Source organism: Pongo pygmaeus, chromosome 1 (assembly GCF_028885625.2).
Source record: "Pongo pygmaeus isolate AG05252 chromosome 1, NHGRI_mPonPyg2-v2.0_pri, whole genome shotgun sequence".
Lineage (NCBI taxonomy): Eukaryota > Metazoa > Chordata > Mammalia > Primates > Hominidae > Pongo > Pongo pygmaeus.
The window spans coordinates 15,034,310-15,052,855 of NC_072373.2; the positions used below are offsets into that span (position 1 = coordinate 15,034,310).

An 18,546-nucleotide genomic window follows, 5' to 3' on the forward strand; every position below is an offset into this window, starting at 1 on the left:
TTGGGCTGCCTATCATATTGGAGAAGGAAGCAGCTCATTGTACTCCTAGATGGTTGAGTGCTTGCTGGGAAGACTAAGGCAGGGGCTGAAAACCCATATGAGTTAGGCTGAGAGGTTTGCCCATTCACATCTAATTCCTGACAACAGTATCTGATCATGAGAAGCCCCGATCAGTGTTCTTGTGTGCCCTGTGAAGGCACTAGGGCCACAAGTTGATTTCTTCAGGACTGACACTTGCATGCAGCATAGGGGTCGGCACTCTCATAGTTTAAATTGGCCACCACAAGGCAGCTAATGAACAAAGCATGGGCAACAGCCTTCAGTATAACCCACAGAGGCTATTACAACACAGTACTGGTTCCTCGCATTTACACAACATGTTACAGTGTATAGGGCGCTTTCATATACAGCGTGTCATTTGATCACACAGCAGTCTTTTGTACAAGACAGTGCATATATCATCACCTCCCATTTACAAATGGGCATCTGAGGCTCTGAGAGCTTTGAGGACTTGCCCACAGAGCCTCCCGTCATGAGTGGCAGAGGACCAGGGCTCAAACATCCTCTGGGGCTCAATGGAGTCACTCATCAGTTCTACATGGTGAGGTGAGTCCTAGTTCTAACATTTGGTAAAATCAGCAGCATTAAAAAATCTGTAGCTGGAACTCAACAACTCCAGGGCATTTACAGTTAAAGTGCAGCCTGTGGGCCACCAGCACTAGGATTCCCTGGAAGTTCCCTAGAAAAGCGGAATCTCAGATCCACCCAGACCCACTGAATCAGAGTCTTCCTTCAACAAGACCCCAGGGAGCCTCACAGGGCATTGCAGGTTGCGGAGCTCTGTGCTGGGGAACACATGCCTTCCTCTCTCTGCTCTAGCTTCACCTTGGGGAAGCAGCTCAGTTGAGGAGGGTTTAGAGAAAAGAAGCTTCCATCTGATTGCCTCCTGATAACTGCAAGAAAAGCTGCTGTATCCATCCAGCTCCCCTCTTGGTGAGCTGTATCCATCTAGCTCCCCTCTCTGTTCATCTCCTTTTCTTCCCAGCTCCCTGCTAAACACTTTTAGCCAACAGACTCATCTCCTCAGACAACTCAAAATCTTCTCTCTGGCATTAATTTTGATAAAGCATGAAGATGGAAGATGTGATTTCAGTCTTCCTTGATCTCTGAGAATCCTGAAGTCTGTTTAAAGTACTCCCAATATGAGTTGTGACAGAATTGTGATTTCCTAAGGAAGGTCTGTGATGTTAAAATTTTTCTCTCCTTTGGTCTCTCTTCACCCCTCCAGTGGTGTATATGGCTTGATTGACATGCCTAATAATTGGCTGGTAAATTAGCAGCTCTGCCTAGCCACGGGGCTAACACAGCTTACAATCAGAAAACAACAAACAAAAAACAAAACAAAACAGAACAAAAAAACTTTTTTAAAGAGCTGGAGCAGAATGTGATGACAGAAATTGGGAAAGCTTTCAACCAGGTTCACCAATAAAATTGGGATTATCCTCCCTCTTTTACATTGTTTGCCAGTTAACAGGGCAGTCACCAGATTTTTTAAATGATTCTTTTTGAACACTTTTTATAGGAAGACAATAGGTTGAAATCAAGGTGCTGATGTTTTTCTATATATAACCAATCTTCAATAACCTTTCATTTTTTCCTACTTTGACCGTATAAGCACCACTTGATCTTGATTCCATCTGTGTGGTTTTCAGCACAATAGTTTAATGGTGCCAGGCCTGCCCTAAGTGGCTGGCGGTGACAGTCTTCTCTCCAGGTAAGTGGTAGCCATGGAGCACATTTGGGACAACAGCCAGTGTTACCACTTGGGGGGCCTCTTTCAGCCTGTATGGTTGAAGGTAGCAGGAAAGAAGCATTTCATCTTCTTTCCCAACAATTCTTGATCAAGAACATGCATATAAGCCCACTTTTAGCATTTCGTTAGAGGCAGTAGCCTACCATCCTAATCAGTTTTAATGAAAGGCTAACGCCTAATTACAAATTAAATACACTTAGGGATACTTAACTGTTAAATACATCATTTACTAAATATTAGCTTTTCTCTGGGACTATTTTACTCTTGCCTTTGGGACAATCTTAGGCCCTAATGATTTGTTTCCTTCTGTTTTTGGCTTCTATTCAGAAGAGGGTGCATTAAGTGCCTCTTTAGCAATTTCTGGCTGGTCCACGAGCCACTGGTTTAGGTCAATCCTGAGGATCAGAATTCTTTGCACCAAATCCGTTTCACTAAGAGGACATGTGAGACTGGCCATGTGATCCTATTCAAGCTCCATCAGAGCCCCCTCCTCCAGAATTCGTGCTCTGATTTACAAGTGGGTCTTTTAAAGGAGCCAGGCCAAATTCCCTCTGAACATTAAAAAAGTATCACACCTGTACTTCCAGCTACAAGTTTACAGGGACAAAATGGTAGATTTCCAGAAAGAAATTCTGGTCTGGGGTAGACCTTCATTTCCAAACCTCTTTGTTCCTTGGACCCAATGATGTTTTTAGTTATCTTGTATCTTCTAAGGGGAACTTCAGGACATAGCAATCTTACGGGGGTATGTGTTTGGCAGGGTGGGGTGTGGTGGGGAAGAAGGCAGTGGTGAAGGAATGAAGACTCTTAAATCCTCAATTTCTCCTCACCTCTGGGACTGATAAAAGACAAGTTTCCAAGGCCTACTGTGTCACCTTGGCCAGCATTCATTTCTGTTTTTGTTTTGTTGTTTTTGTTTTTTGACTAGGCCTGACTTGGGACAGCCCTTGACATGGGCCACAGAAGGCCTCCACTTTGGGGAAACACGAGATGCTCTTATTGGCGCAGATGAGCGCCACGGGTCAACACCTACAATGTGACTCCCGGGGAAGGCTGCGTGAGGTAGGGGTTGAGGTCAGGGTTTCTGGCCTCTTTTTGAAAGGGACGTCATTCCAATGGACTTCATTTGAGAAAATATAGTCAACAAAGTCCAGACACTGCTTTAGTTTTGACCATCACACTGGGAGATATTCAGACTCCTGCAATTACATACCCGAAGGGGGGGGCATGTCTTGGAATTAGAAAGAAGATGAGTAAGGAAGTCTCCGCAGCGAACATCTCCGCGAGGGAAGTCAGCTACAGGAAGCTTCCGAGTGACCTGGCTCCATGGCCTTGCGGTCCTCACCCTAGCTTGCTGGGGGATGAACTGAGCTACCCAGTTCTCCCATTTCTAAGCTTTCTGGGGACCTACTACTTGCCGTCTCTGGAAGATGCTGCTGCCTGCTTTTATATAAAAGGGCTCCCAGGGCTGAGGGGCAGGAGGCAGAGGAAAGAGGCGTTCACTACCCAGGATAGAGAGAATTCTGCTCCCGACCCCACTGAGAGAGCCCGTGCATTCACTGCAACATCTCTCCACAGGCTCCCACCGGCTCATCCAGCGCCTGCCACCAGGGGCAGCTCTGCAGAGTCACCGCTGGATGGAGCAGCCCCGGGTCAGGAGGCCTCCTCATGCAGGACGCGCCTACCTGTATCGCTGCTTCACAGACTGCTTCTCTGTGGACTTGCAGACGTGCCCCACGTAGTACAACGGGAAGAATAAAAAGTTCCAGTTGGTGGCAAACCACGTGAGGGTGAAGGGCGCGTCGAACTTCCTGAAGGTCAGCTTGGCGAGCTGCGTGGAGCCCGCCCACGAGGAGCACACGCACAGCACGACCGCCACGCCCCAGAAGATCTTCTTGAGCTGCGCCCGGGAGCACGTCCAGCAACGGCGGCTTGCTCTCCCGCCGGCCTCCACCCCGGCAGGTGCCTGGGCCTCCGCCGGGCCCGGGGAGTCCCGGGGGCGCTCCTCCCCTGGGGAAGAGAAGGGCGTGGTTAGCGGGACCTGCAGACCTTCACCCCTGCACTTCGCAGGGCGCTGCCCTGCAGCCATTGTCACCACCAGCTACCTGGGGGCTGGGGGAGATAGCGGGCGCAGGGGCGGCTTCCAGGATGGCTGTGTGACACCAAGCTGCAATAGAAAACGTTTGCACTGGTTTTCCTATCCTTCAGAACCGCGGCTCTCCAAGTGTGGTCCCCGGGCCGGGCAGTGTCAACACCCTTCCCCGTCCGTCCCCGGAACGTGTTGGAAATGCAGAATCTCAGGGCTCACCTCAGACTCCAAAATCAGAACCTGCATTCCTCAGGTGATCTGCGTGCTTTGGGAAACTCTTCTCCAGAACACACAGAGCAGCTGAAATATCTCCACTCTCATTTATGTCAGTTGACGAGTACTCACGTGCTCCTGGGTGCGGGGCAGTACTGGGGGCTGGAGATTCCTACAGGGGGAGGTCTTGACCTCTAAAAGGTCCCAGTACCTTGACAGAGGTGGCCTGTTACTTAAAGGCACAGTTGGCCAAGACTGTCTCCTCTTATTTTGTACGTACAGCAAAAATAGACTTCGCCACTCTTACTTTTCTATCTGCTTTAACTGGCTTCCTGCTGATAGCCTCCAGTCCCACTTCGAAGCTTTACTTAAAAACCACAACCTCTGGCAGCTGGTGTGTGAAAGGCCCAGACACTCCATTCTAGAGCGGTGTGATTTCTGGAAACCAGGCTGCAGCCCAAAGCTTGGCTCTGCGGCAGTGTTGTTCCCGCAGACCAGAGGAAGGTGAAAAGGCGTTATTTTCCACTGTTTGCTTTTTCATTCACGATTGTGTGCGTGTCAGTCAGCTGGAAATTCAAACAAAGCTGTAGCTTGTGTCGGGTGTAACTACGGATGGATGCAAATTTCCAGAAGGCAGTGTACTTGCCTTTTATAATGATGTTGTGCCTGGCACCTAGCTGAATGGAGGCACACTAGTGCTAAGAGGCCATTTTCACTCTAGGGGAGGAAATGAGTCCTGAATATATTGGGGTCAAACGTGCTTTCTCTACATTGTTTAAACTTAAATAACTTTAATAACAAACTGAGTTTTGTGTATCATACTTTCCGAAGCATTATGAGTCTATGAGGCAAAATTGTGATTCAATGTAACCTGTTTTTCAGGTGTTAGCTAATATCGTTAACCACCAGCTGTGCTGTATCTGTTTTAGCCAAAGATAAACCAAAGCATTACATGGCTAGTCAAAGAGAGATAATGTACTTTATTGGGCCAAATTCTGTTTCACACCATCTCTATTGTGCTTCATTACTTGCTTTATTAATAACCTCCCTCCTCTTACTTTTAATGTGCTCACATATCCGAGTTGAAAAGCCCCTGGAAAACCAAATGTCTCGCCACCCTCTGAGCTTCTGACAAGCCGTCTGTTCCTGCATGGGCTGCAGGGCAGAAAGATGTGGAGGACAAAAAGGAAGATTGATTTCCAGCCTTTTGGGGGATCTGCATGCTTATGCCCTCCTACCAGGATCTCCTGACTTTCCTCACCGTGAATTCCCATAACTTAATGCAATTGCAGTTTCAGACAGAAGCATGCACATTTCAATTTACACACGGATTACCTGCCATTTTGAATTAGCATCTGCAGCTGTTCATTATCGGGATAATTTGCAAGGAGTGTTGGAGGTTAGAGGGGTTTGTCACTATTAGCATCACTGTCAAAAACTCATCCTTAAAAGATGATAGTAGAGATGAAAAAAAAGTTCACAAAAATAAAATGAAGCTTCACAGTAATAACTTCCAGTGAAAGAATGGACTCCAAAAGAGGCTGAATAAATTCAGCTCACAGCATGTTTCTTCATCGAATGTTTTCATTATAGCAAATTAAGCTTTAAAACTTAGCAAACTAGGCAGTGATGCTGCATAGCTTTTACAATGAAGGAGAAAATCATCAAATCATGTAATTTGGTATTGCTAAAATGTTTCTATGGATTTGGATTAAAGAAGTTGTTCTTTAACTTTGTAACCTCTCTGGATCTTCAAACCAAAGGAATATGAACAAAATACAAACAAAATTAAGACACTTAGAACTAAACTCACTACTCTGTTATGTGAAAACAACCACATATAAATAGAACAATGTTTTCCAAAATGTAATGCAGTTAACAGGCATTATAAGAAAAAAATATTCCGTGCTTGGATAGATTTGAAAAACACCAAGTAGAACAGACAGGTTCCTTTGCTGTAGGAATACTCAGGGCCAATGGATATTGTGAATTTTCAAGAGGCTGCTTCCCATATTATTTAAATGTGTAACACCTGTGGTAGGGAATACTGTACTCTGGAACATACTTTGGGAAACACTGGAATATACCCATAAAGAATAATAGACAACCAAACCTCATTCATTGCAAACCTCCCACTTCACTATACTGTGTCTCTTTTAATAATAATAATCACTCATCAATTTCATTACCTCATTCTTCATACTGCTAAACATGTCGCACCTCGTATAAATAAAAAGTATTCTTTATACATACATCACAAAAGTGCTAAATAGTAAAAAGAAAAAGCAATTTTTAGTGATGTTAGCACTCAGAGATATCACAATTGACATTTGCTGCTGTATTTTCCCTAGTCTTTTGTGTCTGTGCAACACACACACATACACACACCCCTCTCAGCAGAACCATGCCCCTAGCACAAATGGACACACAAACCCCCACACACACACACTGAAAAAATGGGATCACACTGTGTTTTTATCTTTCATTTATTTAATCTAACTTATAATGAACGGCATGCACTTTTTACATCTCACAGGGCTATGTATGGTGCAATGCATCCTCAGAGCCTTTCAATCAGACAGGAAATCCCTGTGAAACATGTGCCCTGTGCCAAGAGCTTTGGGTGGTCTATAAATAAGTGTAAAGCATGATTACCATCTTTCAGGAATGGACAGTCTATGTCAGAGTGATGAAAGATCCATGAAGGAATTACAGAACAATTATGTGTAAAATAGAGATTCTGACTATATAACAGGAATTCTGCAGAGAGCGTGGCCACTGTGCATTGAGATAATAGTGAAAAGAATCAGAAGAGGCAGGTGGTTGGCCTGGGCCTTGGAGGATAGAACATGAAAGTAAGTAAAATAGGAGTAAAGTTCAGGGTCGGGAATACACATGACCTGGAGGGGCAGTGAGGATGGTGGTGAGATCTGAAATTCACTGCCACCTCGTCACTCTGCAATGCCTCATCTTGCTTTGGTTAGACATGCCACAGGAGAAACTGCCAGGTTTGCTGAAGGGACTGGAGCAAACTCAGATGTCAACTGATCCTACTTTATTAAGGAAGTGCAAGCCACAACATCCATAACAAAGTAATATAATCAGTTGAAGAATAAATGTAGAGTGACACAACAATTTTGCTTAGCAGATGCATTTATTTTCTACTATTGGAAATGCAACAAATGCACCCCACACTTGACATCATTTCCAGGGTCATTTTCAATGAACTGGCCAACTGATGCTCAAACAGATTTCAGACAGAAGGAGTTACAATGAGGAAGGCTATATCTCTTTTTAGAAGCCTTTCAAATCTTCTAAGTGTAGGAAACTTTTGTTTCCTCCCACCTCCAAAATTTCAGGTAAAGTGTTGCCTTTGTTTGATTTCACTCCTTTATCACAGTTGAAAGAGGCAGTGCCGGCTGGGCGCGGTGGCTCACACCTGTAATCCCAGCACTTTGGGAGGCTGATGCAGGCAGAACATGAGGTCAGGAGATCGAGACCATCCTGGCTAACATGGTGAAACCCCGTCTCTACTAAAAATATGAAAAATTAGCCGGGCGTGGTGACAGGCGCCTGTAGTCCCAGCTACTCGGGAGCCTGAGGCAGGAGAATGGCGTGAACCCGGGAAGTGGAGCTTGTAGTGAGCCGAGATTGCGCCACTGCACTCCAACCTGGGCGACAGAGCAAAACAAACAAAACATCCATCTCAAAACAAAACATCCATCTCAAAACAAACAAACAAAAAAAAAAAAAAAAAAAAGAAAGAGGCAGTGCCTCAAGGAAATCAATGCCAAAATTAGCCTCACACTGTTTACTGCCACAGCTCCTGGGACCATTAGCACACAACTAGAAATACTATTTATGTCACCCTCACCTTCACTCTCCAACACCCCTTCCCCACTAACAATCCCTCTGTTTATGATCATCTTGTGCCTTAAATGCTAATCTTGTACTTTAGCCAGCAGTTCTGGGAGCAATGCAAAGTAGATTATACACTCTGGCCCAATGCTCGTGCTGACAGATGCTGTAATTGTGGATTCAAGCATCTCCCTGAAGCTGTGTCACCTCTAAATTCTGTTTATGCTACTTAATTCATCCATAAATGCTGGAGGACAGGTAGGTTCATCCCAGTTCTGTTGCCTGAGTTGCTTCCATTGAGCACGTGTGTGTGTGTGTGTGTGTGTGCGTGCGTGCACGAGTGCAGGGGGAGTGTTCTTTTGTGCACTTTGTATACTCCATGACATGGTGACATGTAACCATGCCGGTGTGTGAGCTTCCATTTTAGCCCTGTCTTAGTGTCCTGAGGGCTGTCAGGCAATTTATTAAAACTGCATAAACCCCACCACCTGCAAAATCACACTTTTGGCTTGTGACCAAAGACTCTTGACCAAAGAGAGAAAGGATTCACACTCTTTGGTTAAGCAGAAGTAGTACCTAGAGGCAATGTCTGCACAGCAGAAGGAAACTCAGGTCACAATGGGTGAGCTGAAGGTCGAGGTTGGCTACCAACTCATTCAAGTACCAAGGTACATCCTTAGTCCCATGAGCTGTCCACTGCTTAGGCCTGAGAAAATGATGAATTGGGTGCTTTTTTTTTTTTTTTTTTTTTTAACTTAATGTAAGTCACTTCCACAATGAAAAGCAAGAAAGACTGGAAAGTCATTCATTCTCATCTCATAAAATGGCCCTTTTGAACTTTCAAGAGACCAATAATGTTTCTTTTATGAGCTTCCTGAGAATAAGTGGACCCTTGTTGAGTCCTTTCTGAAAAAGTCTCCAGGGAGTTTACCCTTAGAAAGTGCTCAAGTCCTTTCTTTAGGGTAAGGGACCCAGAGCGGGGATCAAAGACCACCAGCTGGCTGGTGTGACCCAAGCCTTTCAAACGTAAAGGAGATAGAATTGCACAGGAAATGGGAGACGATGCCTTGCAACTGACATCTATTTCAGTAAGGTCTATAGAGTTATTTTATTTGTTTACAGCTTTATTGAGATATAATTCTCATACTATAAAATTCAATTAAGTACACAACTCAGTAAGTTTTAGCAAATTCGAATTGTGAAACCATTACCATAGTATCATTTTGGAACATTTCTATCATGCCGAAACAAGTTCTTGTGCCCATTTGAAGTTCTCCCTGTTCCCAGCCTCAACCCTAGGCAACCATGAATGTGTTTTCTGTCTCTATAATAATTTGCATATCCTGAACATTTCATATACATAAACAGACTTTCACATCTGACTTCTTTCATTTAACATCATGTCTTTGGGGTTTATCCATGTTGTAGCATTTGTCAGCAGTTCCTTCTTTTGATGCCTGAAGAGAATTCCATTGTATGGATACAACAAATTTGGCTTATCCATTCATCTATTGATGGACATGCAGACTGCTTCCAGTTTGGGGCTGCTGTGAAGAATGCTGCTATGAACATTCACCTGTAAATCTTTGTGTGGATATATATTTATTTCTCTTGGGTGGACTAGTTTTTAGGCCACTCATTCAGCAAATCTTAATTGACCACCTACTTTGTGGTACAAGGCAGGTACAACTTTTCCCTCATAGAGCTTGCTTAGTCCAAGTGGCAGTGCTTAAAGTACCCACATCTTAGAGGCGTAAGTGCATCTCATTGCATCCAAAGAGGACACAGTTGAGAGCTGCTCTGGAAACTAGAGTTCCACCTTCCCCCATCCCTCAAGCCCTGCCCCTTTTTCCTAGACTGCATGAAAGACAGGGTCTGATGAAAACTTTCCCATTTATTGATTACTGATGAGTACACCATCCCAGGACCTGGCCAACAAACCAAAAAGCTTTTGCAAAATGAGGAGCTTAGAAGAAAGCTTTTGTTTATGGCCATTTGCAAGTGTAACTTGTCTTCCAAACAATCCATTTCAGGCTTTGTTTATCTTTTCTACTCACTAAATACTTGCTCAGTGAATTTATGTGTGACATTATTTTTAGGCAGTGATGTAGAGGAAAGGGGAGGAGACTTGCAGAAAAGGCTTTCACACACATAAGGCCAACTACATGCCCCAAACATCCCAAAACAATTCGCACTTCACATGTCCCAACCCACTTGCCCTTGCCAGGTCATCCATATGGATTCCTGGACTTTGGGTCAGAAAACACTGCCACCATTCACACGTGGCCGAAGCCCCAGTCATGCTCCTGACTAGCATAGGTTCCAGGGAAAGAACAGAATCTATGGATAATTGGTTAGATGTTGACTGTGGGTAAAGGAAAAGGAGACAGTATAGAGAATTAAAGGGGCAAGTGATGGTTAGACACCCAATACATACACCACACTCTCTGCCAGTAGATGTTATATATCTTTTTATATCCATCATGATGGTGGAGAGCAGTAAGGTTATTTCTCCTTTGTATATTGGACAGCTGAGGTTCTGAGAGTTAATATCCCAAGGGTACAAATCAGTGAGCGGCTAAGGCACTGTTTTAACTTGCTTCTGTTTGACTCCAGAGCATCAACGGGAATATGGAATGTTCTCATTCCTCTCGTTCTCCCCTTTGAAAGTTGACCAAGGTGATGGTGCTGAACATCTCATTCAGAACTGCATGTCACTAAAGAGGGACTTCAGGTTTGCAGAGGACAGAAACACATTTGTAACATGGAAAAGACTGAGTGTGTATGGGACCCTGCACTAGGATTTGCTATTCTGGAAAGAGGGTGTTATGGACTGAGTGATTGTGTTCTTCCCAAATTCATGTGTTGAAGCCCTAACATCCAGTGTGGTTGTGTTTGGAGACAGGGCCTCTAAGAAAGTAATTAAAATTAAAGAGGCTGTGTGCAGTGGCTCACGCCTGTAATCCCAGAGGTTTGGGAGGCTGAGATGGTTGGATTGCTTGAGCCCAGGGGTTCAAGACCAGTGTTGGCAACATGGCAAAACTCCATCTCTACAAAAAAATACAAAAAATTAGCTGCTCATGGTGGTGCTTGCCTATAGTCCCAGCTACCTGGGAGGCTGAGGTGAGAGGATTGCCTGAGCCCAGAAAGTTGAGGCTGCAATGACCAGTGATTGCGCCACTGCACTCCAGCCTGGGCGTAGGAGTGAGACCCTGTCTTAAAAAAGAAACAAACAAACAAACAAACAAAAAACCGAAAAAGGTTAAATGAGGTCATAAGGATGGAATTCTAATCTGGTAGGATTAGTGTCCTTGTAAGAAGAGACACTAGGGAGTTTGTTTATTATCTCTTTCTCTCCATACACACATCAAGAGAAGGGGTCATGTGAGGACACAGAAGGTGGCCGTCTGCAAACCAAGAAGAGAGCCCTCCCCAGAAACTAAATTTGCCAGCACCTTGATTTCAGATTTCCAGCCTCCAGTACTGTGAGTAAAAATATGTCCTTTTTAAAAGCTAAGATATGTTGTTATGGCAGTGCTAGCTAATACAAGGGGTTACAGTAGACAGTGTACTGTGCTTGAGAAGGTGTAAGGCATGGACCAAGAGCCACCACTCTGCAGAATGTGTATGACATGCTACAGATGGCAGAGTATTTATTTTGATAACCTGTTAGGAGAATAAATAACTTTATTGGATTAGAAATATTATATGCTATCTTATATTTGTTTGCCTCCTGTGAATTGCTTGAATCTTTGTTGTAAAGTCATTTCTGGAGGCAGTGTGTAGAGCTAGGAGAAAACATGAGAGTTGTGAAGTTGTGTTTAAAAACAAAATTAGTGTTTTGCACTGGGAAATTATTCCTCTGGTCAGGATAAAGAACCAGGAGGTGAACAAAAGTTGCTTTTTGGGGTTGGAATGGGGTGGTGGAGGCTTCTTTGAGATGTGTCTGATCTACTCTGAAGCAGTCTGAGAGCTGGTAAGAGTCAGGTCTTGATCCAGCTCACTTTTCCCACCCATCATCACCATCTCAGTAATCAGATATCTAAATCGGCATTTCTACCTCACTTCCATTTCCTTAGAGGTTCCTGAATAACTCTCAAAGGTCTGAATAATTTCATGCAGTGGATTTAAGACAGTCCTGGAATGTACTCAGCCTAAGGTGAATCATGACTCTCAAGAAACTGACAGGGTATGGGTAAGCCTTAAATAATACTGTTTGTGCCCTGGGGTGAGTCAATACCTCCTCTTGGGAGGAAGCAGAGCACTATGTTTTAATACTTGGTCTGAAAGCATCTGAACTTGAGGGCATCAGTTTTAATCCATATGCACTGCTAGTTATGGCTTGTGCAGCCTCCTGGAATTTCACCATTTTCTGTGGCCTGGGCACATGATGCCTCCATATACACCAGCTGGGAAACCTGGTGATGTTTTGATGCTGCTAATGACCTGCACACAAAACCCAGATAAATATGCATACTCCTCTTTGCTGGTGTTTTTCCTCATCAGATTGTTAGCATCTCCAGATTCTTTGGCTTCTATGTGGACTGAAATTTGGCTGTTGCAATGCAAAGGATGAACCACAGTTTTACAGGAGGGCAGGTTATATGCAGGACAGTACCTCCAGGCAAAGACACTGCCCTCTCCTGCAACCTGAGGGCTCTTGAGGAAGAGGGGCATGCTGGAGCCTTCTCCTGTGGAGTGGCCGGCCCACCAGACTCACCATGGCAGTGCTGGGCAGCTATGGGGGGATGGGGGAGTATGGCGTCTCTGGTCTTCTAATCAGAAGAGGTGTGGGTTTTGGTTGGATGGAGTGTTAGATGAAAATGAGCAGAACAGAGCAAAATTAAAACACTGTTTTCTCAAATATAACTCCAGTTCTCAGCAGTCATTGTGCATCAACAAGGCAGGACTAAACTTGCTTGGTCAAGGACCAAGGTGGGGTTGGTCTTAAGGTATTAAACATGACCTCTCAGGCTTAATCTCCTACCCAAGGACAGACATTCTGAACCAACAATGGGTGACATGGCTCAGCTCATTCCCGGGCATTGAGATTTAACACAGAAACACAGGGACTGGGACCAGCACCAGACAAAGCTTGGAAGATGCACAGCTTCTCTTTGGCATCTTTCTGTACCTCTTTTTATGCCATCTCATCATCTGGGGTTCCATCTCATGGAGCAAGTTGTAATCATGTAGCTAGTCTTTCCATCCCCTGCTCAAATACCAAAATCTACTCTCAGAAAGAGCGCCTGTTTGCATGCATACATATGCTCACATACATGCACATGCTAGATTCCTTATTGTTCCTGGTCTCAATTCCTCAAAGCTCTGCTCTCTGACTATAGCTAATGAAGAGTTTTAATCAGATAAACCAATCTCTGCTAATGATTAAGCTACTTAGTAGACTCTTAGAATGTTCCTGCCTAAAAAGACAATGGAAGATCTGTTATAATCCTCTTTCTTTGCAGCAGGAGAAGCCCAGGCTGCAAGAGGCCAGGCGACATGTCCAATATATTAATTAGCTAATGGAGGAGCAGAAAACGACACTTGAATGTCCTGACACCTCATCCAGTGTTCTTCCCTCCAGTCCCTTCTCCTGAGCTACACGATGTCTTAACCAATGGAAATGTATTATGCGCCAAAAAGGCTTTTAAGAATTAAATCTCCTCTTGGATGTCCCAATAGGGCTGTTCTGAACCCTTTCCCACCTCTTCAAGTCTTCAGTCCCCATCCATCATTTGCGGCAAACGACGACACTTCCTACATTACAAAGAAGATCAAAGTCACCAGCACAGCTCTGTTAGCTTCCCTCTTCTGCATCTTCATGATTCTTGTCTTTGCCCATTAAGCTTTCTCTGCTCCTTTTCAAAGCCGATCATTCCCTTTCTCTGTCTTGTGCTTCCTCCCCTGGTATGCTGCCTCCTCTAGGCCACTGTTGCATTAATTGTTGCATCAATCATCTTTCTTTTGGGGCAACCTCAGACCTGCCGTGGAATCAGCCTGGCTCTCTCAAAAGTTATCTCCCTCCCCCTTAAGACAGTATAGCTTCTCAAACCTCCCTCACTGTCAAACACTTCAACCAAGTATCCAGTAATGCCCCCACCCACCCTTGCAATCTGTCTTGCAGACCAGCTCCCGCTTAAAACTGTTTCCACAAAATCACCCTCTCTTGGTTGCATCTGACATATCACTCTCTCTCTTTCTTCTCCGTTTTCTTCTGGTTGTCTCCATACTATCTGAGTTCTCTGGTCTGGCCGGTCAAACTTCTCTCCTGCCTCCCTTATGTCCTAAATGTGCATGGTCACCAGGATTCTGTGCTTGCCCATTTATTACCATATCACCTGATTGGTTCCTCAGGCTTCACCACCTCTTTCTGCCAACTCCCTACCTGCTACATACCTGTGTTTGCAGGCATTGGCCTCAAACTCAACTTTTCTAAATGTGACTCCCCCACCTCTCCCTCCCAGATGAGTTTCCCTTCCTATCTTCACTGTTACTGCTAATGGCATCTCCATTCCCAGAATTGTTCAGGCATAATCTTCAAAGCCATATTTCATGGCTCTTTTCAGCCTTCCTACTTCACACTCTCACCACAGCCTGTTGATTCCTCCTCTAGTCTGTCCTTGTCCTTGCTATCAGATGGTACAGTGGTTAGGACGTGGGCATACCACATGGCAGTTGTCTCAAAGAGTGGGTTACCTGATCACCCTGCAATCCAAGTCCTCACTGCACAGTGCGAGTTATGTTAGGAGCTACTGCAGAGGCATGTTGTGAGGACTAAATGAGGCAACCCAGGTCAAGGGCTCATGGCAAGGAGGAAGCAAATGTTACTACCACGGTTATTACCATGAACTCATGTGTGGACTGCTGCTGTCACTCCCCAACATGTCTCCTTGTCACCATTGGATACCTTCCAGCAGGGTTTAAAAAATTTTTTGCTATACCTTCAATATGACACACACATACATGCATGTACACATGAGCACACACACACATGCCCCTGAAATGAAAGCGTCTTGGAGCCACTCTGACTCTTACTACATTTGATAGACAGTGGCAGTTTTTATTCTATTCTAATTCCTTTAATAAGAAATACTTATTGCAACTAATGAAAGAGATTTCATAACCCAGTTTGAACACCACTGCTGCCCATGACGGTCTCTTTTCTCAGTTTCAGATGGTGTTTTCTTCTTTTCTCTGGCTCCCCCGTTTCAATCCTCTCTTCTGAGTCCAGCATTCAGGATGCCTCAGCATCTGCCCATGGTCTAGCTTAACCTTCCCTCCTCCTGCTTCTTCTGATCACTACGCTCTGGCCCAGTAGACTGCCTGCTGGTCTCCCAGCGCCACCCTCTCCTAGCTCTGCGCCTTTGTCTGTGGCTCCCTCTGTCAGGAAATGCTGTGTTCTCACCTCCCACCTCTGACAGCCCAGGGCAGAGGCAAACTCCTCTACCATGCTGTCCTGACCGTGCTTCCAGGAAAAGCAGTTCCAATAAATGTTTAGGCCGTCACCTGGAGTGTGGTGACAAGAAGAATTCTGAGGCCACATCCAGGATCAGCAGGAAAGAGTATCCTGTCAGATTAGGTTATTTTGGCAAAGAAGGGGGTAATGATGGCAAGCAAGAGTGCTGCGCAGGGGCCATCTGCGTCCCAGCCAGAACTGAGTTCACCCTCAGCTGAAATGCAGCATTTACTTTATACTTCTTCCATAGAATCAAAAACATTACATTTCAGCATGTATTCTTTATTGGTGTGCCTTTCTGACATTCCTCACTTGATTGGAAGCTCTGTTGGATCAAGGATTATGTTTCACTCCTCTTAGAATCCTCTTGCATATATTAGGTAAAATATTTGATCACTACATGAATGACTTTTGCCACTGAAGTTTCAGACCTAGGGCTAGCCAACTAGGGAAATATTTTGGGTTGGGAGAAACTCTTTGGCAGTATACTTCTCAAGAATCCTCTTGGACTGGGCCAGCATCCTGGGTCTTCATATACTATTAATTGAGCATTCCAGGATAACTGTCTTATCCTGTTGACAGGAACAAGGTAGTCAGACCTACTCTGGGGGCAGCTGAGATCACCCAACGCTCCCAAAGGAGAGGCACTAAGAATATGGCACACAGCCATGGGGCCTGTGAATCCCCCATGGGGGTCCCAACCACTGAATTATATTAGTTATATTACAGTGGGAGCCTTTTTTTTTTATTTTTTGAGCTGGAGTCTCTCTATGTCACCAGGTCACCAGGCTGGCGTGCAGTGGCACTATCTGGGCTCACTGCAACTTCCGCCTCCTGGGTTCAAGTGATTCTTCTGCCTCAGCCTCCCAAGTAGCTGGGACTGCAGGTGCACGCCACCACGTCCAGCTAATTTTTGCATTTTTAGTAGTGACAGGGTTTCACCATGTTGGCTAGGATGGTCTTGCTCTCTTGACCTCATGATCCACCCATCTCGGCCTCCCAAACTGCTGGAATTACATACAATGGGAGCTTTAGGGAGCATTTAGTGAGCATCTACAAAGTGCCATGAGCTGATACAATTCTCTCTCCTACTCAAATGAAATGCAGTTGTGCAAAGGTCTTGCAACATTTGCAGCCACGTAGATATAGATTTGAAGCCTGGGATCCTTGCTTTCTAATTACAGTTCCTTCTGTGAATGAGTTTTCTGAGCCTCAGTTTCCTTATCTATAAAGTTGGATAACAATACTTACCTTCGCTTAGGGAAAAAATAGAGATAATGGAACAATCTCTCCTAGCATAGTACCTGCAATATAGTAGGCATTCATTAGCAAAAACTATTATTTGAGTATTAAGAGCAAGATGTCATCACCCCTCCTTTCCTAGGATGGAACTGATTCCTGGAGAGCTTTATTCATTAGCCAGAAATCACTCACCTAGTGTGACAGCTGGATAGACCCATTCCATCTAATTCCAAAGCCCTCACCCTTTCCACAACACTACTTGCTGCAGGCCTCTTGGGGGAATTCATTGTACTGTTCTCAATGATTAATCCCTATTGAATGTAATTTCACTGAACATGAATGAGCTGATTGTGAGTAGAGATGATCCTAGTAAACACTAGTCTATTAGAGATGTCCTACTGATCAATGCTCTGCTTCTGAAAGGAAAGCCAAGCAAAGGATCTGTGAAAACAAGGTATGCTTTTAGACATGACAGATGCCATCAATCTCGCCAGAACGCACTTTTCAAGCCTTAACCCCTATCTAAGGCCCAGCCCCACTTTCCTCATGCTTCTGGGCTGAGCCCAAGCATCTGTGTTCTCTCTGCCTGAAATTGCCTCTCCTCCCCTCTGCACCAACAAGCTTTCTCATATCCCCCCAGCCTCAGTTGCTATGCCTCATAAGGCCTCCTCCTCAGGAAGGCCTCCTCCTCAGGAAGGCCCCCTCCTTAGAATGGCTCCTTCTTAGAAAGGCCTGTTCCTCAGGAATATCTCCTCAGAAAGGCCTCTTCCTGAGGAAGGCTTCCTTCTTAGATGGCCTCTTCCTCAAAAAGGTCTTTTTGTTAGAATGGCCTCCTCCTCAGAGACCTTTCTGAGGAGGCCTCCCCAGGAAGGCCTTCTCCTTAGAAGCCCTCCTTCTCAGAAAAGCCTCCTCTCCTTAGGAATATCTTCTCCTCAGAAAGGCCTCTTCTTAGAAAGGCCTCCTTCTCAGAAAGGCCTCCCCCTCAGAAAGGCCCCCTCAGAAAGGCTTCCTCTGTAGAAACCCTCCTCCTCATGAAGGCCTCCTCCTCAGGAACACCTCCTCAGATTGCTCAACTCTCAGTGTCCCTGTGACACCGTGCTTTTCAGTTCAATACCAGAACTTACTACTTTGTATTTGATAATTTATCTATCTATCTATATGTCTCTTCCCCTCTAGACTAAAACGTCCTTAAGAGAATGAACTAGAATTGTTCCTTTTTGCCTTTCCAGGGCCTTGCTAAATGGTCACAGGACACAGAGTAGGGTTGGATGAAGTATTTGGTGAGTAAATGAAGTCATCTTGCCCATCTCCCTGTGTTTGAGTTTAACCAAGCTTTGCCTTTTCTATTTTGGTTTTATATGTACCACATGCTGGTGCCTTCTTGCCTCCCCTTAGATGACACACTCTGCAAGCTAATAAATATTCCTTGCTGGCTGCATTCCCTCCCTGTAGCCTGTCTGCCATCCATACAGAAACACCCACAGCATGGGGACCACCTTGCCCTGTGCCTTCAAGTTAAAACAAAATGATTCAACACTTCCAAAACCGGCACATAAGATGCAAATGGCTTCCAAAAAATAGACCAAAAGCCAAACTGAATAAAAACACCAAGGAAAAAAACCAGGCAGAGAGAAAGAGCTATATGTGAGCCAGGCATACCAAGGGCAGGTTTTATCAGGCCCTGATGGGCAGACTTTTGCATGGGATACTTGTAGGTATCCCATGCAAAATGCAACTGGGGGCTTGCTAGGCATTTTCAGCTACCTCTACCTTATTGCATTTCCTCACAGCCTGCTGAAGTAGGTTGTTCCTTCTCTTTTACATTTGAGGAAACTGAGGCTGCATTCATGATTTACACAAATCCAACTGGAA

The 18,546-nt window shown here is 44.8% G+C and overlaps 1 protein-coding gene across 2 annotated transcripts in view; it reads right to left on the reverse strand.

Moving 5' to 3' along the window:
- Positions 1 to 18,546, reverse strand: part of SLC35F3 (solute carrier family 35 member F3) — a 416,159-nt gene that overhangs the window by 86,370 nt on the left and 311,243 nt on the right. For both annotated transcript variants that reach the window (XM_054449316.1, XM_054449324.2), the window contains one exon: positions 3,499 to 3,823. In XM_054449316.1, coding sequence (XP_054305291.1) covers positions 3,499 to 3,823 — 325 coding nt within the window. The remainder of the gene's footprint in view (positions 1 to 3,498; positions 3,824 to 18,546) is intronic.